Source organism: Pteropus alecto, unplaced genomic scaffold (assembly GCF_000325575.1).
Source record: "Pteropus alecto unplaced genomic scaffold, ASM32557v1 scaffold12, whole genome shotgun sequence".
Taxonomy (NCBI): Eukaryota; Metazoa; Chordata; class Mammalia; order Chiroptera; family Pteropodidae; genus Pteropus; species Pteropus alecto.
In genome coordinates, this window is record NW_006432669.1 from 7,514,455 (window position 1) to 7,541,284 (window position 26,830).

General features: G+C 33.5%; 1 protein-coding gene and 1 pseudogene across 1 annotated transcript in view; both read left to right on the forward strand.

The window, feature by feature from the left end:
- The window catches only part of CNTN5 (contactin 5), a 466,521-nt gene that overhangs the window by 414,913 nt on the left and 24,778 nt on the right, over positions 1 to 26,830 (forward strand). Inside the window, exons 16-18 of the mRNA XM_006907500.1 lie at positions 3,124 to 3,194; positions 5,191 to 5,425; positions 15,081 to 15,190. Coding sequence (XP_006907562.1) covers positions 3,124 to 3,194; positions 5,191 to 5,425; positions 15,081 to 15,190 — 416 coding nt within the window. The remainder of the gene's footprint in view (positions 1 to 3,123; positions 3,195 to 5,190; positions 5,426 to 15,080; positions 15,191 to 26,830) is intronic.
- On the forward strand, positions 12,983 to 13,775 carry LOC102889715 (annotated as a pseudogene).

Here is a 26,830-nt window from a genome sequence, read left to right on the forward strand (position 1 = left end):
ACATTGTATTAGTTTAAGATGTACAACATAATAATTTGATATATGTATATATTGTGAAATTATCATAAGTTTAGTTAACATCTGTCATCTTAGTTACATTTTTTTCTTATCATGAGAACTTTTAAGATCTACTTTCTTAGCAACTTTCGAATATACAATACAGTAGTATTGCTAACATTTGCCATGCTGTACATTACACCTCCATGACTTATTTAGCTAATAACTGGAAGTTTGTACCTTCTGACCACTTTCACTCATTTCTGATATCCCCCACACCCTGCCTCTGGCAATCACCAATCTGTTCTGTTTCTATGAGTTCAGTTCCTTTAGATTCCACATATAAGTGAGATTATATAGTATTTGTCTTTCTTATTTTCTTCGTCTCACTTGTTTTACTTAATATGATTCCCTCAGAGTGCATCCATGTTGTCCTAATGGCAAGATTTTCTTCTTTTTTATGACTAATATTTCATACCACATTTTCTATAGCCAATTATTAGTTATTGGACACTTAGGTTGATTTCATGTCTTCAAAACCTTAAGTTTTCTACTAGTTGTTCCTATTATATCTATTAAGCTTTTTTATTTAAGAATAATTGATGTTTATACACATATACTATTAAAACACAATGAACTATAATGCTTCTTTTTGTGTCATTTATTGTACATTAAAATTGGAAGTAGTGTGATAAAAGGAGGATCTTGTTTCTTTATATTAAGTCAAATATGGGATATATTCTCTTGAAAAGAAATTAGCAGCAGTAGGAAAATCTCAAAGACTGATTTTAAATAATAAAAAGAACTTTATGCAATCTGGGTCATTTGTGTATAATCATCATAGAAACAAATCGAATCATAGAAAATCTTTTTTTGCTTTCTTTTTTCCTCGAAGTAGAAATTTTCATCAAATTTTTTCACCAGTTTCTTTTTAATTTTCTTACTCAAAAAGTTAAAACTTTTAAGAAATTTAAATATGTCTTCTAAAAAAATAAAAGCTTTAATGGAATGTGGAACAATACTGCCAAGCTTCAGAAGAAAGGTTTCAACTTTAAATAGTCTCTTGTATTTCATTCTATTCATTATCTTTTAAATGAGCTTCAAGAGTTGTCCACTAGAGAGCCTACAGCCTACTCTACAAATCTCATCTGGAGATTCCAACCATTCTCTTTTTAGATGATGCTTGAGGGCTGAGTAAAATAGAAAAGCATCTTTAGGGCCTAGTCTTTTCACAAAATCCATGATCCAAAATTCAGGATGGTGTCCTCAAAGAAGAGGATTTAAAGTCCTAAATCTAGAGTATAAACTTAATTATTCTAATGTAATAGACAAAGTAGGTGACTCTGCTAGATATTACTTGTCATGTTATTTAGCTATTACTAGTCAGAGATTAATGTGAACCATGTTGGGGCAGGAGGAGGAGTGTGGATGCAGGGTACTACACTTTTATTTTAAACTAACAAATGATACTCAGAGAAGCCATAATGGCATAATATTAACAGGTTAACTTGCTTCCACTATTTATTTGGCCATGCATTGATGGTCACAATATTCAGAACTCTGAGATTAACCACTGAGGGAATGTTTAGAACCTTATATCCCTACCCTTTTATACATAAAGTTAAACCAGCTCCCCTCCTGGGTGCCTTACCCATACCATACTATAAATGAATTTAGAATTAGTACTACATAACAGTGGTTTGGAGACATGGTGTCAAGACACTCTGATATGTCACAGGTTGTTATATGTAGCAATAAATATGACTGCCAACCAAAAAATCAAATTAATAAATGATTTGTTTGCTTTTTATATAAATAGGACATATTCACAGTTATTGATGTTATACTATCATTTTTTTTATCCTCAGTAGAATTCCTTGTGATGTCTTGAATGAGAGACAAAGGGATATCCAAGTCCAAGTAATTCTAGGGGAATTCATGAGTGTGAACTCCACGTATGAGTAAACTGTAGTATATGTTTAACTGTGCGAAGAGAAAGATTGGTAGCTGCTATTGTGTATGTCCTTCATGTGCATGCATAAGAGAACTGTGGTTCATGGAGGAAAGGGCCCAAGGACATCGAAGTTTGGACTCTAATGAATAAAGTTTATTTATTTTAGTGGAGCCAATTATATAGTCACAGACTTTTCCACCTCCCTGGTCCAAGGAGAATTTTTTTTCTTTCTAGTTGAATATAAATTCCACATACAGTTTTCTGGTATATAAAATACTGTGTGACTATCTACCAGTAATTAATAGCCTTTCATCCAGGTGAGTAATGTATGGGAATAAATTTATTGTTTATTAGTATATCAATATTGTTTAAAAACTATATCCTGAGATATAAAACCAATGCTGAAGTGTAAAATTGCTAATGCAGGCTCATAGCTTGGAAAATGATTTCTTTTAATAGTTTTCTTCATTTAACAGTTCTTCATTTGAAAATGTTCCCTTTTGACTGCAGATTTTGTGGTTTGGTGTAGCGAAAGGGAAATTTATTTCTTTGACACGTTTATTCTTTTAGTAGTTATTTATTTGAAATAGTTGCCTTGAGTACTTATATATTTTACAGTTTACAGAGAAATTCATTCTTGATAGATTTTTTTTCATGTTGATTCATTTAAATGTATTATCACTTCATGGAAGTGTTGCTAAGATTTCTTTAAACTAGACCTTCCTAGGGGGTGCTCATAAAACAATGTGGATTTTCCAGGCAGTCTACAAGCCCTGAAGCCACAGAAAAGAGGCACATCATTAGAAAAAAGGAGAAAACTCATAGGATAAATTTTAACCAACTATTAGTAGATGTCCTTAACTGTAGTGTTAATTATAATTTAGACCTTATTACCACAGAACACTTACAAAAGGACTAGTATGTGGTCTTCTTGGGGATGCAGTATGTGGCCATGAAAAATATGTGTTATTCTTTCGCATAGATTTGAAAACAGGATATCTGTCACAAACATTTTGTTTTCATATTGAATATTACCACTGTAACTTTGAACAAAACTTTATTTATTTATTTCAGGATTTTACTCAACTTGAAGGTGTTATGATGTATTATTGTAGGGACACTTAAATTTCACATCTGTTTATTATTCACTCTGTGCCCATTTTTATCCACAGTTCCAAAGACAGCACCCACCAACGTAAGTGGAAGAAGTGGAAGAAGGCATGAGTTAGTCATTGCCTGGGAGGTAAGAAAGCCTGTACTCAGATGTCATAACTTGTTGATTCCTTAGACAATAAGGCCACATATCTAATATCTGTATTTGGTACAGAGAGACTGAGTAATTCTATTTAAATTAGGTTAAGAAACACTTTGAACATACCTTTTGCAAATATATATACCTTTCTCATTTCATACCAGGCCCTAGTTGACTTTTCCCCAAATCTATGGTATGCCTTCATGTCATATAGGCTATCTCAAGATAAAGTTTAAATAATTAAAACACATCTTCTCATATATTACTTCAGATATTTGTTTGGCTTAGTTTGAAATTTAATTATTTCACAAGTAGCACCCTTGACTTATTTGGAAGCTGAAACTATTAGGGAGGAAGGAAATTAATCACCATTGAATTTGTGGCATCAGGCCTGGGTTATCTCATTTATCCCATACAACAATCTTATTAGTGGGGATAATTTTCCTTATTTTAAAAATTATGAAACTGAGACACGATTTAAGTACCTTCCCTAATAAGCAGTAGAATTGGGACATTGACAAAACTTACATTCTTTTGTCTTCCTCACCATATGATCTTTAAAGTTTCATGTGAAAGGTACATTTGTTTTTCATGAAGCCACTTTCCTTTTTTGATGATAAATTACCTTATTCTATATAGCTATGTAGCTCACAAAACTGTGCCCTAGAATATGGAAATGGAATGGAAATGGCAGTGTCTACTAGAAAAAACTAAACACATTCCTGACTGTCTCTAAGATGTACAGAAAAACTCTTTTTCCCATTGAGAAATTTTCCATGAGCATATCCTTCGTCCAGTTATACCCATTCCCTTGTTCTTCCATAGAACTTTTTGTCTCATTTTGATTTCCTCAGAGGTATTAACTTCCCAATACCTGAACTTCACTGAGATCAACCTCTCTATCAGTTTTGTGTCTTAGCTCAGATAGCTCTAACAAAATTTCATGGTCTGGGTGGCTTCTAAATGACAGAAATTAATTTCTCACAGTTCTGGAGGCTGGAAGTCTAAGATCAAGGCACCAACAGACCACAGTCTGATGAGGGCCTTCTTCCTGGTTCACAGACAGCCATTTTCTCACTGTGTCCTCACATGGCAGAGAGGCCAGAGAGCTCTCTGGAGTCTCTTTTATAAGGACACTCATCCCATTCATACGGTCTCTGCTTTTATAACCAATTCACTTACCAAAGGCTCATCTTCTATTACTGTCATATTGATAGAATTTTATCACATGAATTTTATTTTTGGAGGAAGGGATATAAAATTCAGTCTATACTACTTTGATTTAATATTCTTTGTCTCTTTTATACCACTCAAAACAGTTTTACCTTAAATCAAAATTCAAAGAAAAAAATTGTAACAAGTATTTATTGAGTATCTATAATTTATCAAGCATTGTGCTAGACAGTGGCTGGTAACTACTTCATTGACTGACTTGTCAATCACAATTACTCCTTTTTATGATGTGCAATTGATAACCAATTAACAAATTTAAATGTAAGCTGTACAGTACAGGAAGGTTCTTGAACAAATACTATATTCCATTTTTTTCATATATTAAGCACATTTAAAAAAAGCAATTGAAAAAAATACTAGAAGAAAGATCTTACATTAATGTCTCCTAGTTTCTGTGCAAAGGACTCTGCAGAGCAAGAATTTAGATCAATTTTCCTCAACATGTTAAATTCTAGTGTGGAATCCAAGGACCTTCATTTCATATACATGACTAATTAGAGCGAATTTGTTTCACTTCTAGAATTTGCAATACTCTTGATATTTTTCTTAAATACCAACTGATATCGTTTAATTTTTCATCCTTTTAAATTTCCAACAACTGCCAAATGATTATGCACTGTTGGGTTTTAATATAGTATAAAGATTTGAGTTTCCTTTTTATAGTTATCCATAATTTTTAAAAATTTAAAGATTTGGAAGAAGTGGGTTTTTGATTTGTTATTTTGCTGATAATTAATTGCATTTTCTTCTTTAGCCAGTATCTGAAGAGTTTCAGAATGGAGAAGGCTTTGGTTATATTGTGGCTTTCAGGCCCAATGGAACACGTGGCTGGAAGGAAAAAATGGTGACATCCTCTGAAGCTTCAAAATTCATTTATCGAGATGAAAGTGTACCTCCTCTTACTCCCTTTGAAGTGAAGGTTGGCGTTTACAACAATAAAGGGGATGGACCTTTCAGTCAAATAGTGGTCATATGTTCAGCTGAAGGAGGTCAGTTTCTTTATCTTTATTATTTTATATAATATTTTAATATTTTATTGTTATATGAATGAGACATTATTGTACAAATAGTAAGAAATAGAGATAGGAAATAAAACTCGCTGTAGAACTACACATTTTTTAGATATATTTTTCCAAAATTTTTTTCAAATTTTTAGTTTTAAAAAATTGATTATTTTATATATGTTACTTTATGTTCTTCACTCCTTAATGACATATGGCAAATATTTTCCTATGATAATAACAATATTAATAATGACTGTATTTTATTCTATTCCCTGAATGGACATTTAACCAATGGTTTAAAATTTAGATAATTTTATATTTTAACTTACCAAATTTGAATTTATGTGAAATAAATTTAAATGAACCCTTCATTTATGTGACCAAAAAATATTTATTACTAACCTCCTACATATAACATTATACTGACAAATAAATTATCAGACAGGGCTTTCTTTTTTATTCTTATTTATTTTTCAATTACAATTGGCGTGCAATATTACATTAGTTTCAGGTGTACAGCATAGTGATTAGACATTTATATAACTTATGAAGTGAGCACCCTGTATGTCAAGTACCCATCTGACGCCATACATAGTTACTATAGTATTAACTATGTTAGACAGGATCTGTTGAAAGCTTTTCAACCATGACATCTTTAAATCTTCGACAGTGTTATCTAATAGGCCTTATTATTCCCTGTGTAAAGAAAGAGAAATTAAATTTCAGAAAAGTTAAGAACTTGCCAAAAGTTATATAGCTTGTAATTGAGAATTAAACCCAGGTTTGTATAATCATTAAATCCTTGATTTTTCTATAGCACACTGCATCATGTGCATAACCTCATTTATTATCAATATAAAACTACTTGGTAGATAGGTAGGACCTAGTAGGCAGTACACCCATTTTACAGATGACTAAACTGTAGACCTATGACTTATTCATGGTTATAGTCAACAGGTGGTAGTCCTGAAGTGCAAACAGCTTCCTACATAAAAATCCTGGGCTCTGTCAAATTTTACAACAAAAATCCAATTTTCTGAGTGAAAAAAAAAAAGCATGATAGATCTTGCCCCTTTTCTTCTTATTCCTTCTTCTATTCAAGTGCAGAATTTCAGCTGGACCTGCAAGTTAAAAAAAAAAATGCTTTACATTCCCTAAATTTGACAAATGACTGAGAAAATGTTCTACCGAAGGCAGCATTCATTTGACCTTCCATATACTTATGGTCTTTATAAGCTAACACTTTTACTACCTTTGTGCCCAAATGTGTGACTTAAAAAAACTCAGGAGAATTATTAATCTTTTGGTACTATGAGTTTATGGGGGGAAATAAATAAGACTTTTTGAACATTGAACCACAAAAGTGTCAGATTTATATAAGATGTATTTTTTCAATACAAGCTGACTTGTATTTTTATAACATACAGCCAAATTTTGAAGCAGAAGCAAGAAGTTTATCCTAGCACAATAATGACCAGGAAAGTGAAGAATTAAGTAATAACAAGGAATCATAGATGTTCCAATGAGATATCCGTGCACTTATCTCAAGTTTCCGAGGTGTTTTCAGATGTACCATATTAGTTATATTAACTCTTACAACCAAATGTGAGGTAGGAATCTCAAGCCCCAAACTACTTTTCAGAAAACTGAAGCTCAGAGACGTTAAATAACATGTTCAAATTGACCCCAATAAGTGACAAAGTTGTAAGCAACTATAGTAAGTGATAACTGGGATTTGAAACTGAATATGTATGACTCCAAAACTCATGCTTTTAACCACCACCCAATACTGTCTCATCAGGAATGTATATAATAATAATAATATTTTATTAATCTATTATCATATATAATAATTTTTATTACTTGTTACTCTAAAAATCTATTTTGAAGTACATTTTTTATTGAGGAATTGCATATTCTTGTTGCTTTAAAATTTCTTCACCCTAATCATCGAGCACATAACCTCAAAGGTTACATGAGATGAATTAGAGGGGTTTGTGAACATGCTTTGTATAGTAACACCATGCTGCCTTTAAGAAAATACAGATTTGTACTTTCCGTGTCAACCTTTGCTTTGAAATTAAATTATAGCAGCCGCCATGGGTTGTTTATACTGTTTCCTTAAACTTGAAATGGCTTGCCTTTGGAGATTTCTCTTTCAAGCTGGAGAGGAAATATGCATATTTTTTTTCAAAGACACTGAGGTTCTTGCTGTAACATATTTCATAGTAACACTTCACTTATTTTAGTAAACTAGAATATGAAAAATATCAGGCAAATTAAATCTGGATAGAGTCTGCCTTTTTTCTGACAACAAAATCCAAACATATATTTGGCATTTGTTCACTGATTAAATTTACTAATTGGAACTTTATGTGTAAATATGAGTAAAATTTTAGCATCATTAAGTTATGTCAACTAAGAAAGTCAGCACAATAGAAAGGAGGAGCATTTGCCTGGAGTCAGTAAAGCTTGAGTTCAATTTGCTAACACTAACTATATGGCCCTGGGAAGTTTATCCATGTCTCTCTTACTTTCCTCCATTTTAACATGAAAGTCTCAAACTGAAAATTCTCCAGAAGCCATTACAAATCTAAAACTAAAATTTCGTTAATTTATTCTACATTCTAAAATATTCATTTAAATTTTAACTGTCCCAGAATAGGCAGTAATAATTGATCTGCTATTGTTATATAATAAAAAGAAGGAAATCAACACCCCCTTTACTCATTTGGTAAATTGCTTTACTTGAAAAGAAGTAAAAATATTGTCAAGGTTGAATCATTTTTAAAAAGAGTCAAGGCTTGCAGTAGATTTATAAAATAATATATTGAACTCATGCCAATTCAGATTCCTCTCCTCTGTGTCAGTGGATGTTTATAGAGATTCACAGTGTACCTTCATCATCATTCTCTTGCCTAAAGCTCAACTGACCTGATTGAAACTGTTTCTTGTCCATAAGATAAATTCTACATCTTTGTTTTTCTGTTAACCTAGTTCACCTCAAAATTCCTCCATATTTTAGATGAATTTATGTAAAGAATAAGAGCAGTGAGACTGGCTTTCCATTTCTATTTATGGGCATAGTTCTTCCTCATTATATCAAGAATACTTGATACATGTGTAGAATGTACACCAAGTCAGGAAAAAACATGTGCTAGATGCTGTATCAAATTCAGCCAACAGAATTCATGTTGATTAGAGGGAAACACAGCACAACTTCAAGGCACACCTTACCGTACTAGTTCTCAACGCATTTTCCACTGGCACATTGATGATGAATAACACATCCAGAACACAGTTCCATAAGTGCTCATGTGCATTCCCTGTATCCTCCATCCTTTTCTTTTTCTCTCAAAAAAATCCTATTGAAATGCAAATGAGAATTTCATCGTTATAGGGAAAACCTGGAATGTGATGTTATTAAAAGGACTAATCATTTATAAATATTGAGACTTGGTAAATCACTTTGGAACTGACTTTGACTCTTGATCCTCTGAGGTTGACTCTTGCACTAGAATACCTCCAGAAAAATTTCAAATGGTTCTTCTGCTAATACCCTTGAGCCTTTGAAACCTTCCAAGAATTCCACAGTAGGAGTACCCTGACTTAATCTGTCAGAGCCAAGCAGCATCTGACATAAACCTGGAAGGAGAAATATTTTTTCTACTAAGACTTCTATGCACCCTGAACATGTATCAATAAGCTATACTCTTTAAACCAAAAAAGAAGTATGTGCATTCTAACCCTGATTTGACTTCAGATATCTAGAGTATGGTATAATCCTGTACAATACCCTCATTTGGGGAACAATTCTAATTTTTAAAGTATAGCAGAGTTTCAACATAAGTGATTTTAAAATGCATGGTAGAAGTGATAAATTGTGTTTTTTTTTTTCCCCAAGATGAAAAATCAAATGACTTTCACTTACGTGTTTCTAGAAATAGTCAAATTTACATCCATTTTCTACTTAGCTTTTGTTACTATAGCTTTGGAAAGGAAGAGAACCTGAGCATTCAGTTAAATCTAATATAAAAATAGAGAAAATTCAATATAGATTAATTACAGATTGAAAGAATTGTTTACATGTGATGTGCTTTAGCCTTTTCTAGTTTTTCTGGCTTTTGTATGTAAAAAATGTGCTGCCTTGATTTTTGTTAACCCCCTCCCAATAAAACTTGTTTTCTCCTTGTTTGCAGAAAATGATATGCAATTATATCCTTGCTAATGGAGCTACCACAGCTCAAATTAAAATACAACATTCATGAGATGTTATTCTCCAGATCAGTTCTTAGCTAAAACTGAGCTCAGTGGGATTTATGTGAACTTGAAAATTAATAAATTGCCATATTAGTTGTGAAATACAAGAAATAATTTCATGTCTTTGCCAGATGATCCATTTGGATAAGTGCCTATAAAAGTTCAACTATAGCTTCACTGAATTTTTAAATAATGAATCCATAACCCTTCTCTCAAGGAGTTTATTAAACTCTCCTTTGATTAATGCTGTTGCCCACCCCTCCTGGGAAGTCAGATGTATAATCAATATTACAAGCACATCCCCCCATATTACAAGCACATCCCCCCATATTACTTGGAGAACTACAACTGCTGGGTCACTTAATACAAATGTATCATCTAAATTCATCAATGTAGTAATGCTGTTCAGATTTTTAATCTAACAGAAACTGAAATCTATCAATCAGCCTGTCCGTTTCATATGTTAAGATTGAAAGAGTTAGCCATGCCCTGATTATATCATCATAAGTGTGTGTGTGTGTGTATGTGTGTGTGTGAGAGACAGAAAGAGAGAAATCCTTTTAAGTCTTTGAGTCTATAAGACATAACACTAGTGCAATCTCAGAAACAGATTCCTGAATTTTCATCAAATTACCTGAATATAATAGACAGAAGTGACAGTGGCAGGAAACATCCTGTGATTTACAGATCAGGGGAGTTTTAGAGATGCCTGAATATGAGAAGATCTATGAGGAGCAGTGCAGCTGTCATCCATGAAATAGGAATAAAAGGAGTTGATAGTAACCTTGAGGTGGGTTAAATAGATGATGGGGGGTCTAGGTGGTTTCTGGAAAAACTTAGAGAGCCCAAGTGAAGATCCCAACATCAATATTCTTGAGAAAAGTCAGGAGTGGAGGAGGGGCAAGAAGAAAAGAGAACAATAGCAAAGGGGAAAGCACCATGTGTGTATAACACAGATATGTGCACAGAAGCATAATAGCTTGGTGGTCTGGACCTGACTGCCTTGTTCAAATTCTCTCTCTACCCTCTGGCAGCAGTGTGACCATGGGCAAGTTGCTTATCCTCTCTGCCCCTCAATTTTCTCATCTAAAAATAGTGATCGTGATAGTAGGGTGTTGGAAGATTAACTAACACATACAAGAAATTTTGAATAAGGTGTGGAACATATCAAATCCTCAAAAAATGGCAATTATTACTTTTGGTTGTTCCCTTTATCTATTTCGTTTGTCTTTTTTTGTTTATTTTTAATCTTATTCCATTTTTTCATCTGTCAGTTATTTGCAGGTAATTGGGTAGCAAGAAAATGAACTATATATGTTCCCTGTAAAATCTCTGTGCCCCAAAACTGACTCTAAGAGATAGAGAATGAGCTAGCCACTTCTTTGGTACCCATTTGAAAACAACAGACGAAAGGGCACTTGACACCTGGGTTCTTTTGGGCTTCTTTCAGAACCAGAAGCAGAATTTGGATAAATCAACCTTTATATTTGTCACATTTTTATCTGCAAAATGAGGACATGTATTTAAAACAAATGTTCATAACTCAAAAGCCTACAGAAATCAGATAAGAAATATAAATAAGTGAAGTCGTCCCAGTGTGATAAAATAGAGAATAGTAGGGGATTCTGGCAAACTGAAAAGAATATGCTCTGACTAATGAGGCCAACTACTAATTCTCAACACCCAAGAATTCAGGCTTGATATTGCCCTTTTTTCCTTAAAACGGCCAGAAAATTTTATATTTATATATGAAACGGAATAAATTAATTTAATACATTATTTGGGCAAACAAAACATTACTGAAGACCAACTGGTAATTTATTTGTGAGCTACGATCCAAGTGACTTTGTAAAATTCTTTCTAGTTGTGACCTTCCATCATTCACTTACAGTAGGATACCCAAATAGAACAGCTAGTTTTAATCCAAACCGTATATTCTGTGATCCAGTCATTTATTCTTGTCTATGAACTATTTTTTCAAGTACCTTAAAAAATTTATTTTCTTTACTATTTACTTAATTAATTTATTAATTTTTAATTCTTTAATATGATCACATATTTGTCTATAAACTTTTTGATCTACACAAAAATGTTCACTCAGCTATAAATGGCACAAACTGAAATTTCTAGAAGTAAACTTAGATCTCTATTTTACAAGCTGAAATTTCCAATGTAGGTATTATTTCAGTATCATTTGTACCATCTATTTCTGATATTATTTATATCCAGAAGTTAAAACAAATAAAAAATGACTCTTCAATTACTGCAACTTAATGTTTAGCCCCCAAGAATGCAACTGTGAGACATCAGCTTGGGTCGGATTCTGATTTAAAATTCTCAAAGAAATGAGGATGCTTGTTTAGGAAATAGGTGTCTCAGTATTTTCCTTCCTTTTTTTACCCGTATGTTTTACTTTTTAAAACTTTTATTTCTATTCGAGTACTTAAATTTGTGTAGTGCTACAGAAAGCTGATAGAGAAATAATTTCTTTCTCTAGAGTTGGAAAGAGAAAGGCTGCCACCCAACCACATTTTGTGCTTCTGAAACTATTTATCCCCTGCAATCTTCTTTGGCAAAGATATAATTGCTTCAATAATATAAAAGCTGAAAGAGGCATTTGGCACACAAATCTCTGCAATGCATTAATTTAAAAAATAAGAAAAACTGCTTTGAAATAGCAGATTTATCCAAAGTGTGACTCTCTTTGAAATACGTAAATCGTATCCTAAATCCTGGAGATCAGGTTGCACACACCTTGAGAACATCAGCATTTCCTTTCCTTTACTTGCACAGTTAAAAATTTTAAATCCTTTTAAATAGCAATGAAAAAATTTTTTTGTTGCAAGCCTGCTGATCAGAATTCTAGAATAAAATAGAAAGTAGAAGCTTTTCCCAGAATTTTTTTTAATCTGGCAATTGGAAAGTAGAATGAGGGAAATCATGAGCAAAGAAAATAATGAAAGATACTCAGAAAGTGACATAATGAGAAACTACAATTTATACCATGGCAGGAATTAATGTCAGCTTCTGTGTAAAGATTAATGTGAATTTACCAAAGCACTTTGAATTAACACAATTATAGCATGTGATCTTAATGAAAGCTTTACCAAAAGAAAATCATTGCTCAGTGCAAACATGTACCTTTTAAAAGCCTTTTGCGGACTTCTTTTACAGTAACAAGGTAGATGTTTTTGATTGACATTTCTCAATTAATACTGTACTAAGGCCGTTCAGATAGATATGTGACTATTTTTCATTAGAAAAGGAAAAAAATCTCTTTCCATGCCCAGCACAGTCACAGTTCGTGATTCCAAGAAGCATCTGAAGTGTATAGCAACTCTAAAGCATTGGATGCTGCATAAACTGACAAGTGTATTTGCTCCTCATCCATCCACCGGTCCTCACAAGCTGAGAGAATGTCTCCCTCTCATCATTCTCCTAAGGAACAGACTGCAGTATGCCCTAACAGGAGATGAAGTAAAGAAGATCTGCATGCAAGATTGATGGCAAAGTCCAGACTGACGTAACCTGCCCTGCTGGTTTTATAGATGTCATCAGCATCGATAAGACCAGAGAAAATTTCCTTCAGATCTATGACACCAAAGGTCTCTTTGCTGTTCATATTACACCTGAGGAGGCCAAATATAAGTTGTGCAAAATGAGAAAGATCTTTGTGGGCAGAAAAGAACTCCTTCATCTGGTGACTCATGATGCTGGCACCATCCGCTGCCCTGATCCCCTCATCAAAGTGAATGACACCATTCAAATTGATTTAGAGACTGAAAAAATTATTGAATTCATTAAGTTTGACACTGATAACTTGTTTATGGTGACCGGAGGTGATAACTTGGGAAGAATTGGTGTAATTACCAATAGAGAGAGACACCCTGGCTCTTTTGATCTGGTTCATGTGAAAGATGCCAATGGCAACAACTTTGCCACTTGGCTCTCCAACATTTTTGTGATAGGCAAAGGCAACAAACCATGGATTTCTCTTCCCCATGGAAAGAGTATCCACCTCACCATTACTGAAGAGAAAGACAAGAGACTGACATCAAAATAGAGCAGCAGGTGAAATGATCGCTAGGTGACATGATTGGAAAAGTCTTTGTACCTCATTAAAGATAAATATAGCATGAAGAAAAAAAGGAAAAATCTCAAAAAAAAGGTTATAATTTCTTTAATATCTTTAATAATAACTTAATTTTTTTAGAATTCTATCTTTGCCATGTAGTTTCCTATATCTTAAAAAAACACACACATACAAAAAAAAAGACAAAAACAAACACTACATTTTTAACAGATTAATCTGAGCTTGTACCAGTGATGTAGGGTTAGTATCCAAGTCTCTACAATTTTATGGGATAGGAGTTTTTCAAACCGACTTTGTACAGAACTGTTTGAACTAATGTGTGGCCTTTATTCTGCCATTTCATTTAACGTGTGTTTGTGACACAGTATTTATGATTCTGCGATGTCAAAGCTGGAAATATTTTGTTCCTCACCTAGAGTGTGACCTCAAATGAAGTGCTGCTCTTGATGGATGCCAGTCAGACGTGATATATTTAAAAAAAAAATAGTGAGAAAGGTCACCGAGCATAGCAACAGCACTGGGACCTTCAGGGACTTTTCCTTTTCATTTTCACCTGTATTAAAAGTCAATGCATGCCTTTTAAATATCATAATTCATAACATATTTCTTATACGACCATGGAAATGTAGTTTTGTGGTTGAAACCACGAAAGAAAAAACTCATGAAATTTAGACTATTTGTGCCTGCAGAGGGTAAAGAATAAAATAATATAATAAGTGCTATTTTGTGAATGAATGTTTTAAGTATCAAGTGTTGTGCTAAATATTTTATATGTATTCCAATTAAAACTAACCTTAGAAATCTCTGAGCTATGTACTCTTATTACGCCCACATTACAGATGAGGGAACTGGGGCTTAGGACAAGGTGAAGCAACTTGGCCAAAGGTAAATAAATATATGATTTTTTTAAGGCAAAAAATAACAGCAGCAGCAACAAACAAAAAGCCAAGCTTGACCCCTAGTTCATTCTTCTGATTATGCTAGGCTGGCAGGCAATTTAAGTCAGTCAATTTAATTTCTCCAGAAATGTTCTAGTTAATCTAAGGATAAAGATCTTGGCTTATCTTGCTAGATTTGTCATTGATAAAAGATTTTGATGAGATTTGACCCAAGTATAGAAATCCAAAAAGATCGTCTTTTTATCTTATGTTTTTTTCACAACTACCACAGCACTTCATTTCAAAAATAAGGTAGAAAGAAGTAACACCTGACAAATTCAGGTGCGATGCTTTGATAGACATAACTTGTTACCATCACAGTTTATTATTTCCATTTTCCTTCATGCAGAACCCAGTGCCGCTCCCACAGATGTCAAGGCTACAAGTGTGTCTGTGTCAGAGATTCTTGTTGCATGGAAACATATTAAAGAGAGTCTAGGAAGACCACAGGGATTTGAGGTATGAACAGAATTATTGAAAATAAGCCTTGTTATTTCTGCTGGCATTGCATTCTCCTAAAGAAATGATTTGGTGACATTTTAACAGAATTATATTCCTTTGAAATTTTGCTCTGTGGCAAAGAAAGTAAGAAATATCCTATTTTACTGACATGTATTATGTTGCTCATTAGCTGGCTTATTTTTCAGCATAGTGGTTTCCATAGCACCATTCAAAGATTTTTTTAAAAAAAATGAGGTGAAAATAGACCTGTTTCAAGAGCTACAGGTGGCTATTTGCAGGTGTCCAATTTATTGGTTGTTAAAAATGTTTTTGTGTATTTCCCTCTCATAATTAAATGTGTAAGACAGGTTTTCTACTATACTGTCCTTGGCAGATCTTATCTGCTATACTACTCAGATTTGCTTGGACTTAATGAACTATACCTATATATTCGAATGACTTTTGTTCCTTAAGTTTTGCTGTTTTGAAACACAGTTATGCCAGCCTTATAATGGTGAACATTTTAACAATTCATTGACCAATGAAATGTTGGCCTCTGCATGGACTACAGGATTGTGAACCACCTGTGAACTTAAGTTTTCACAAAAACAAAACCCCCGCTCTTCATACAGCTTTTGTTCTTGTCTTCAACAGTCATTGATAAGAATTAGGGGAGGAATTTATAAAAGACAAAATAGAATTAGCAGCCAACCCAAGATCTTAGTTTCCTTTAAACTTTTTAATTCTTATTTTTCCTCTGTTTCAACCCCCACTAAGAGAAAATCATCTTGATTTTTGAACAGTGATCAGTTATAGGACTTGTCCACCAACATAGTTTCCAGGCTAAAAACAAACTTCTTTATTCTATTTGAGTTTTCAAATAATGCCTAAGAACTATTTGATTAATATACAGCTAGCATTAGACAATGATTACTGTGATAAAGAGTTTATACAATCTTTTACAGTCAGGACCATTCATAAGAAACCATTACCTATACAAAAGCATGAATTTATTTCTACAGTGTTGCTTCAATTCATTATTTGATAATAGATAATTCAGTATATATCTTATCATGATTATAGTTTTATTTTATTAAAATCCCTTTTTCTCTCTTTCTATGCTGCTGGGACCAAGTTTGTTCACTAATGACTGGTAGCGAGGACTGGTAGTACTTGGCCCATGGCAGCTATAATAAATGTTTATTGAATGAATGAATATCTATGCTTTAAAAACATTCCCTTTTAGTACCAATGTAGGAGATATTGGGATGGCCTGCCCAGCTTTCTTTCACTGAGTCAGTGTACTATCCCCCAGTTATTGTGTTGGCCACTAATGGTTCTCAGCTTTCCCTCTGGAGAATTGCCGTCCACTGAGGGGTGTACCATCCCCCAGCTGTTGTGTTGGCTGCTAATGATTCTCAGCTTTCCCTCTGGAGAATTGCCCTCCACTGAGAATTGCCCTCCACTGAGGGGTGCTGTATTACCTGAAGAGTTACCTTCTCCACAAACAGGCAACCCACAGCCAAAGACTGACTCTGACTGACATTGTCCCTTTCCTCCAGGGAGAAACAAATTTATGATGCAGTGTATGATGCAGAGCCTTTGCATGTTCGTCGGGCCAAAGCTGGATTACCTGGCACCACACTCTTGTTCAATTTCCTCTTCTTCCATTCTCCTTTCCTCCTTTCCTTACAGATTTAATCTCAGGCACTCACAATAAATCACATGCACTCAAATTCCTGTCTCAAGCTCTGCTTCTGAGGAACCCAACCTAAAACAACTACATAGTGGAGACCCACCTAGACCTCTGGATCAGAACATCTGGTGTGCATACTTTTAGAAAGCCACAGAGTATATTCTGGTGTGCAACAGAATGAGGATCCAGGCTCCTGTATCTCAAAGTGGTGCTCCTCTCACACAGCCAGTCACCCTTAACATTTTTTCTGCTTGCCCTAATAGCATGATGTTCATATTCCCACCATGTAATAACAGCCTTCTTTGAGGTCCTGTAAAAATCATATAAGATTTAGATTTGTGCAGAGTTCTTCTCTTTCCAGAAATATCATTCGTTTATTAATTCCACAATGCTAGGGATAAAACAATGAGCAAAATAAAGCTTATATTGTGGTAGGGAAGGCAGACAATAAAAAGCTAATAAATAAGCGTGTGACTTAATTTCAATTGATGATAAATGCTGTATAGAAAAGTAAAACTGGACAAGAAGGTAGAAAGTGAAAGTGTCTGATCTCACATATTTAAAAGCCTCTCTCGGCCCAGAAGGTAGAGAACTCTAGAAGGGACCTCAGGGAGAACAGTGGAGAAGCGGTCAGTGCAACGTGACAATGAGGTTGCTTTCAAATAAAATAGTAGCAGTGGAGTTGATGGAAATTTGACCTTTTAAGATATATTTTGAATTGCATATGTGACAGAACTTGATAATGAATTGGATGTGGATTATGAAAAAGAGAGGAGTCAAAGATCATTACAGAGCTTTTTGACCCAAGAAAGTGGATGAATAACATTTTATTTATAGAGATGAGAAACTCAGAGTAGGTTTTAGAGGGGAAACAATCAAGGATTCTTGTTTAGATATGTTAAATTTTAGAAGCCTTTTTATTTTCAAAAACAGTTGTCAAATAGGTCTTGTGTTAAGAAAAAGGTTAGAGATAGAGCTATAACTCTGAGGAATCATCAGTATATAAATGGTTTTTATGCATGTGCTGGCTGAGATTACTGAGTATTGATAAAAAAAAAACGGTCTAAGAATTGAGCACTCTGGTGCCTCACCATTTGGGACTGAAGAAAGGAAGAGGGTCTGGGCAAAGAAACTAAGGGAGACACTAAAGAAATTCAGAAGCTGAAAGAATACTTTTAAGGTGGAGTGATCTACTGAGTCAAATGCTGCTAAGAAAATCAGAAAGATGAGATTGCCCAGTGGATATGGCAAAGCAGAGGATATGCTTATCTTGGTGAGAGGGCTTTTATAGAATGCTGGTGCTCAAGGTTCGACTAGAGAGCATAGTCAAGATCACTCAATAATGACAAGAGTGTTAGAGCACAATGTTTTGCTAAATCTGTTTTATTCAAAATGACAAATTATCACAAGCAAAATTTATTGTTTTTAAGGATAGATCATTAATAGGAATGAATCAAGTTCTGGAGCAATAATTACAATGACTTCATTTAAAAATTAAATCATAAATTCTGACAACTATTTTTACATGTTGAAACAACACAAAATCCAAGGTTACAGTGATGCTATTTTATAGTACATTATAAATTGTAGTTTTAAAAATATGGCATCTTGTTACTAAATAAAATCAGTATCTTGTTAATGGGAATATTAATAATCAGAAAATAATTAAAACTTTATATAATTCAGTGGCCAACTATGACATATACTATAATTTTAAGTATAGTCATCAAATATGACTTTAATACTATCTCATAACTGTATAAATGCATGTAGATTTAAAAATACATGTGATATAAGTAAAACTTATCAGCATCACTCACACCTTCTCTTGTCTTCTCTCTTTACCTTTTTAAAGAGAACTCTACTTTTGCCCTTCACCTTACCCACCCTGGAACGTCCTGCTCTCATTGCCTCCTCATCTTTTTTCTTTTATCCTTTTTTTTTTTTTTTTTTCACTTAGTGAAAGATCTCCCCAACTAAATGTTACTAAACTTTGAGCATGGTGACAATAAAACAGGTTATTTCTTGATTGCTAAAGCCAATGATATTGGTTTTAAATTTTATGTCCTTATCATATCAGTTCTAAAAGTCCTGATTTTTCTAGCCATTACTGCAGCTTTACCTATATTGCCTGAATGAGCTAGTTGCTATAAAGACACTTGAAAGATCTCCCCAACTAAATGTTACTAAACTTTGAGCATGGTGACAATAAAACAGGTTATTTCTTGATTGCTAAAGCCAATGATATTGGTTTTAAATTTTATGTCCTTATCATATCAGTTCTAAAAGTCCTGATTTTTCTAGCCATTACTGCAGCTTTACCTATATTGCCTGAATGAGCTAGTTGCTATAAAGACACTATATGCAATTTTGAAAATAGTGGAGATGGTGTTTTGGGCCACTTCTCTTTTTTTCCCTGATTTGAAATGTGTGAATAGGATAGAAAAAGTTCTGCTCTTATAAATATTGCATTCTAATGGGGGAAGACAAATTAAAAAATAAACAAGTAAGTAAAATAAACTTAGATAACAATACATATAGAAGTTCCTTTAAGGAGCAGAAGGAAGTAGATCAACTAGACTGATGAGCAGTGGTGTGAGTGGAATTAAAAGTAGTCAGAGAGTTAAGTGGGCAGAGACAAGATTATCTAGGGATATGCAGATAATGGAAGGAATTCATATTTTATTTCAAATGCAATAGAAAGCCACTGGGGCAATTGTAGGAGAAGAGTGACCATGTCTGGTTTAAATTTTTTAAAAACATTATTCTGGCCGCACTAAGTGAAGAATGAAAGGAGGAGGGGAGGAAAAGGTCAGTAGTAGAAGTTAGGAGGTTATTGCAATAATCCAAACAGGAAATGATGGTGACTTAAACGAAGGTCTTAAGAGTGGAGTAGGAGAAAAGTGGACATATTTTAGAGGCAGATATGGCAGCAGTTGCTGACTGATCACATGTGGAAGGAAAGGAAATGATGGTTCCTACATCACTGGCTTGGTCAAATGAATGGACGGTGGTGCCATTTACCAAAACAAAAAGAAAAAGAAAAAAGGAAAAGAAAACCTAGACAAAGAAGAGATTTGAAGGTGGGAAATAAAGAATTCTGTTTTGGCTAAATTAAATTTGAGATGTCTATTAGAAATTTCAAAGAATAAGTCAGATAAGCAATAGGATATGTGAGTTTGGAGTTTAATTAAGAGATCTGGGCTAAAGACATAAAGGGAGCATTCGCAGAGGTGATATTTGAGGCCATTCTACTAAATGAAAGCATCTAAGGACAGATTTCCGGAGGAGAGAAGAGGATTGGAGAGAATAGGAAGAAGACCGGGGAAGGAGGTATACAAAGCTATGTCTTGATGCAGTCAGCATTCAGACATTTAGATGTTTAGCTAAAGAGGAAGAATCAACATGAGATTGGCAAGGAAAGGTCAGTTTGGTAGAGGGAGGTATCACCAGGTCTGAGAGGCATCAAATAAACTAAAATTGCTGATCAAAAAGAAAGAAATGGTCAACTATGTTTAAAACTGCTAAACGATCAAGTGAGATCAAAGCAGAAAAATGCCTGTTGGGTTTATAGGCTACTGATGATCTTCAGAAAACTTCCATTATCAAATAAATAGTAAATATCCCTTATGTTATCAATTTAGTTACTACAGGTTATAGATATCTAATACCCTAAAGAATACTACCGTTAAATAAATTGTGATTAGTGGCAACAATTTGGGAAGAGAGAACCTCAATTCAGAGGTCTCAGCCCAGCAACAGCTTTCTTTGTTGTGAAATCATCTAAGTCTCTTTTCAGGATATTAAGGTTTTGATATATGTATACGAGAATCACAACCCTTCAATGCTGGTATCAGAGATGGTTGAGAGTCAGACCCAACATCTCAATATGTTTTTGTACCTGTCAGTGATTATAAGTGAGTCTAATTGGCCACTGCAGAAAAAGAAGTTGAGATGAGACTTTTATATAAGGAACTTCCCTTGACACACTCGGAATAATTAGGGAGGTAACTGAGAAATAAATTATTTCTGAAGTCATGTACACAGATTTATTTCCTTGTAGGATATGGTTCCTGTTAAGTAAATACTTAACTGCAATTTTGATATTAATGAATTCTTTCTCTGGAATCCCTAGCATTAACTAATCAGAACACTTCAATGCATTCTCTTTAATAATAAACTTGAACCTATAGTGGTTCACCTGACTCTGAAATCGTATTTTCTGTTCTAACCATGAGAGGCTACCCTTTAGCAAGGGTCATTAAGAAAGAAGATGAACATCAAGGGCAGTAGAGTCTTTAAGGTTTTTATAGCCTTATCTGATCTCCAACACCCAAATCCCTACCATTGTGCTCTCGCCCTCCAGTTCAGACTCTGACTGCCCCTCAGTTGACTTTCAGCCAAACTCAAATTTGAACCAGGATTGGCAGTCAAATTTAGATCTAATATGTCCTTCATTTAACTTTCTGTATGTTTTGTCTGAATCGTGTTTATTATTTATTCATTCACTTACTTATTCAGCTAATATTTATTGAATTTCTGCTATGTTTTGGTGCAGTGTGTGGGATTAAACCCTAAGTAAAAGTCCCTGCCTTTATGAAGTTCACAGTCTAACAAGGGAAACTCTTACAATTTCTTTCTTTTCAGATTTTATTTTTTAATACTAACCTGAGGTCTTGACCTAAGTCCTGGTAGCTCCTTTTACTTGATGACTTGGTCTTGATATTGTTTTTTCCTGATGTAGCCAGCCCTATGGGGCAGCCGTAAGAATCTCAGTGTGAGGCTTCCCCTGATATCATTTGTTAATAATCTTCCTACATTTAGCATTTTTGTCTTTTATTACAAGGAATCCTCCATTACATCTTAGATGGTTTAAGAAATAATTTTGACTTAAACTATATTCATCTGCAAACTAAATACTTTTAAATACATTAATCAATAAATTCAAATTAAACTGTTTTTTGTTATTTAATTGACGAATTGCTCTATCTTATAGAATGGTCATTATAATTGAGGTGGTAGGAATAGCTATGCCTGAAGACAGGGTCAGAATGATGACAGCCCTTAGCCCACCAGAAAATGACTTTAATTAATGGTAAGGGGCTTCAGGACATTTTAATAATATCATCCCTTTTAATTTTTAAGTGGTTCCACCCATGGGCATTTCTATATGTCACAATTAGGCTAGATTAGGACTTTTGTGTGAAAAGAAAAAACGTGGTCTTTTCTTTTCAATAAGCTTGTAAGACGGCTTTCCACAAGTCTAGCACTACTTCACAAAAAATGACCATCTGAGGAAATAAACAATATAAAATCACAAATGTAGACACCAATTTATCTAGTTGTATTTTACAAACATTTGAACAATTTTGTTGACATTCTCTTAGAACCACCATTTGAGAATTTTAGTTACTTACATGTAAGTAGCTAGAGATTTCATGGATGCAAAGACTAAATATAGAAAGCATTGACACTGAGATATGTGAAATTTCTAGCTTATGACAAGCAGTATGACTGAAAATTGAAAATGGGCTATATTTATTGAATGTCTGATTCATCAATAACCATGACTACCCCATCTGGATTGTCACTCATATCATTGGTCCATGCAAGTAAATTATTAGGTTCAGTTTTGAATTTATGAAGCCACTGTCATTAAGTGTCCTGTGAATGGCAATTCTTGAATCTTAGAGCAGAGCCTCTCAATGTTTTTTGAGAACCCCAGAATTTTTATGTGCATAAAAAATCAGTGCAGATGCCAGTTTGGCAATGAAGGAGAGTAAAGAAAGATAAGGCCAAATTTCATCATCTTTTCTCTGATTTTTCACAAATCAGGAAGAATGATGAAGGTAACTGTGTGATAAAGGAATGTTAGATAATTCATGTTTTCATCCTTCCACTCATCAAGCATTTATTATGTATCAGGCACTGTGCTAGGCAGAGAAAATAGAAATTTTAATAAGATCTAGTTCCTGCCTTCACTCTAATATTGAAGGATGTTTATGGAAATTTAAATAAAAGAGAGAGAGAAAGACATTGGAACAAACAATTCTTGTGTCCATAATTACTCAAGAATTCTTTAGCATCCTAATCCTACGAACAAACATCAATGAGCATAAAGCCAAGCCAATGCCCTATATGTGTATAAGTTTCCGTTTACATGAGTATATGCCTCTGTCTCTAAAATGTCCTTAATTTTCCTAAATAATATAATAAATCAATAAAATAGGTAGTTATTAATAAAAAATAATTTTTCGTAGACATAATTTTTAAAAAATATTATGTTGTACATCCTGCCTATAAGACAAAATACCCCATGATTACAGAGTTTATGATGCTTGTATTTATTGTGGCCTTTTCTAAGAGTGTTATTAACACTATCTTATTAATGGCTGAAATTATTCTAACAATAAGTGACAGTGTATTTTTGTAGCAGGGGAACAAGTATATAGTGTCCTAGTTTCAATTCCAAACTTTTTGTGCTTTTTATTAAGAGAATTGAAAGACAAAAAACTTGTCTCATTTTACAGTTCTCACTAAAAAGGCACCCTAGTGGCTCCTTTTCCTAGTCTGTGTTCAAGACTTGCATGTCTTTACTTTAGACCATCCTGAGGATATGCAACTCAGAATTTCATTTTAGACATGTCACTAAAGCCATTTCCACTTATTTATTTCACTGAAAAGACACAAATTATGTTTTGCTCTATAAATAAGTTGTAGTGGGAATTTCTTAAGGGGAGAAGAGACTGTTTTTCTTTATTTTATGATTTGACAGGAGACAAAAACAAATGGACCTAACTGATGTCTGTTAATAACTCATACTAATCAGATTGCATTTAATTTGTACATCAGGGGGTAGGAGTGTGTGTGTGTGTGTGTGTGTGTGTGTGTGTGAGAGAGAGTGTGTGTGTGTGACTTTGAAGACCAGAATTCTTTTGCCAGTTTTCATTTCTTATTCTACTTCTCTAACAATGACAATAATAATTCAGAGAGAGAGAGAGAGAGAGAGAGAGAGAACGAGAGAAATGCAAAAGAATCTAAAATGAAGCCAGCCACCAAAAGGCTAAAACAAAGACTCTTTTATTTTCCATATGGTATGTGGGTAGCAGCTGTTTTACAGATTCTCTTTGGCTTTCTATTATGATTATGTAAAAATAAGAATATAGAAAACTAAGCAGTAAGAACAAAATAAGCTGCCAATTCTACCCTTACTTTTCTGGAATTCTGTGGACTCTGATTTAAATCAAATAGCTTTCATGTCCCTATCATTAGATTTCCTTCTTGGGTTATTTTCATAGGCTGAGAGACTAACTAAAACTATGTTTTTCAAAATTCAGCAGATAAAAAGAAAATTGAAGAAGTAACATTTCCATTTTTTTAACTTGTTCCTTCACCTGTCCTATTGAAAGGCAACTCTGTAGAGTTATTTTGGATAGCAATTAATTACTCAGTGTACTGTTTCTATTTCATTTGCTTCTAGATACATTGCTTCATGGAGGAACTTCTTTAACTCAAACCACCTTTCAATTTTTTTCTATTAAATTTTTAAATAAGCCATTTTATTTTCAAGAATATTAAAATGTTTGCCTGAATATATTGTTTTATCCACATAAAGAACAAAAAAGATATTGATGGTATGTTTTATACATTCAGAAATATTTCTCATTTTTTCACTTTGACACGAATGTGAATTTACTATATCATCTCTAAACAGTTTTCTCATTCCTAAACTTAGTCATCCTGAGCTCATTTTATGTCCATTCACAGTCTCACTCTCTATTACATACAGAGAACTTCCATGAAAAAAAAATGAAATCACAAATGAAGACACCAACCCATTTAATTTTACAAATACTTGGGATATTTTGTTAGCAATCTGTTAAAACGACCCATTTGAGAATTACCAAAATGAAACAAAGTAGTTTTCCTTTTGAGGGCTGGGTTTATATCTTAAGCAATGGACAATGAACTTGTGGCATAAAGATAATAACTCAGTGAGTGTTGAACAGATGCTTATAGACAAGGTCTTGCTTACTAAGAAATGGAGAAATTTTATAAAGTGCTTGAATACAAAAAGAAAAAGGAAGCTTTATGAAAGACACACTTACCATATAAAAATGTCAGTTACTAATTGACTAATTGCTAATCACTAAATGGCTGATACTTTATTTTCAAAAGAGCTAGACTTTTTTTTAATCTACATGCATCAATGTGCACAAATCGTAAATGTACAGTTCAGTGAATTACTACAAAGTAAGTATACTTGTGTAACCACAATCCAGATCATGAAACAAAACATCACTGAAAACTACAGATGCACCTCCTATAGTCACTATCCTTATTCTTACTTCCCCAAAAAACAGTCTCCTGACTTCAGATTGGTTTTGCTAGTTTTGGGAATCATGCAAAGGTTTTTATATCTTATATTTTTTACTCAATATTATATTGGTAAAATGAATCCATATTATTAACATGCTTTCTCTTATACTGCTTTGTATGAGTATCCTACAGCTTATCATTCTACCATTGATGGACATTAGAGTTGTTTGCAGTTTGGATCTGTTTTGAATAGACCTGACTAGATAGAGTGATTTTGGGAGATTTAACCACTTGCAATATTAAATCTCCTAATCCATGATTATTGTAAGTCTTCTTTGATCTTTGTCAATACAGGTATTGCTGATCTTTTCTTAGATTTATTCCTATTTTATTTTTTATTCTATCATAACTGTAATCTTTGTTTTTAATTTATATTTTGTTTCTTTAATTTTATATTATGAAATACTTAAACATGAAATATACAGAAAAGGATACTAAATTTCTATGTACTCAGCACTCACCTTCAAGGATTATGAATTAACAATGTTTTATATATAACTCTACTTAATCCTCCTGTATTATTTTGAAGCAAATCTCAGCCATTATATCATTTCACCCAATGTATTTCATAATAACTCTCTAAAATATATGCTTTTAAAAATTGCCACTTTTCTCTTCCTGAGAGCATGCAGGTTGAAGAATGCACTCTGTTTAAAAAACAGCAAACTCGAAAATCTCACTCAGTGCACCTTTTTTAACAATAGATTTCTCTTGGTCACTACCTGCATTTTTACTTGGACCCCAGTGTTTCTTTCTGGGTAGACATAGTTTATCATTCAGCCAAAAATTTGAACAGAGTTTATACTCAGATTTGGGGTCTTAACATTTTTGCAGTTCTCTTCTTGAATGTCCCTCTTAGGCAGTCCCTCCAACTGCTCTTTCTTGCATTAAATTCCATCCTTTGCTACTTCCTGATGGTAAGGCTACAGGCTGGAGTCATATTCTCAAACAAAAAAGCCACAAACTTAGCTTGTTGCAGTTTCAGCTTTTCAAAAGAAAATTTCCCTCCAGCTTCTGTCAGCTTGGATGCTTGCCAAGGTTTTTTTAAATCTCATCTAGGCCAGGATTTGCAGGACCACTTTACTCAGCCACCATTTCTATTATTGTCTTTTTAATATCTCTAAGATCTGTGGTATTACTTTCCATCAATAATTTGTGTATCTGCTCCTTCTTCTCCAGTCTCTCATTTACAATTAGTTTTTGGTCTTTCGAAGAATTAATTTTGGCTTTATTCATTTTCTTTGTTCCATTATTTTGTTTTTCTATTCATTAAGTACTGCTCCTACAATTATAATATTCTTCTTTTTGGTTTACTTGGGTTTAAAATGTATTGATTTTTGAGTTGTCTTTTATAATATATTCACAAGAAAACTATACATCTTCAAAACTGTTTCCCTATTATCTTATATAGAGTCAACCATATAATATACTTAAATATATACTGATTTTTTAAAGATTAATATTTTTCTACCTAAGTGTTAACTTTCATATCAAAACTTTGATTCTTTCATTTAATTGGTATGTATTAAAGACTATGACATCTTGCAAAACATATTTAAGTAGATTAGTTATAATAAAATACT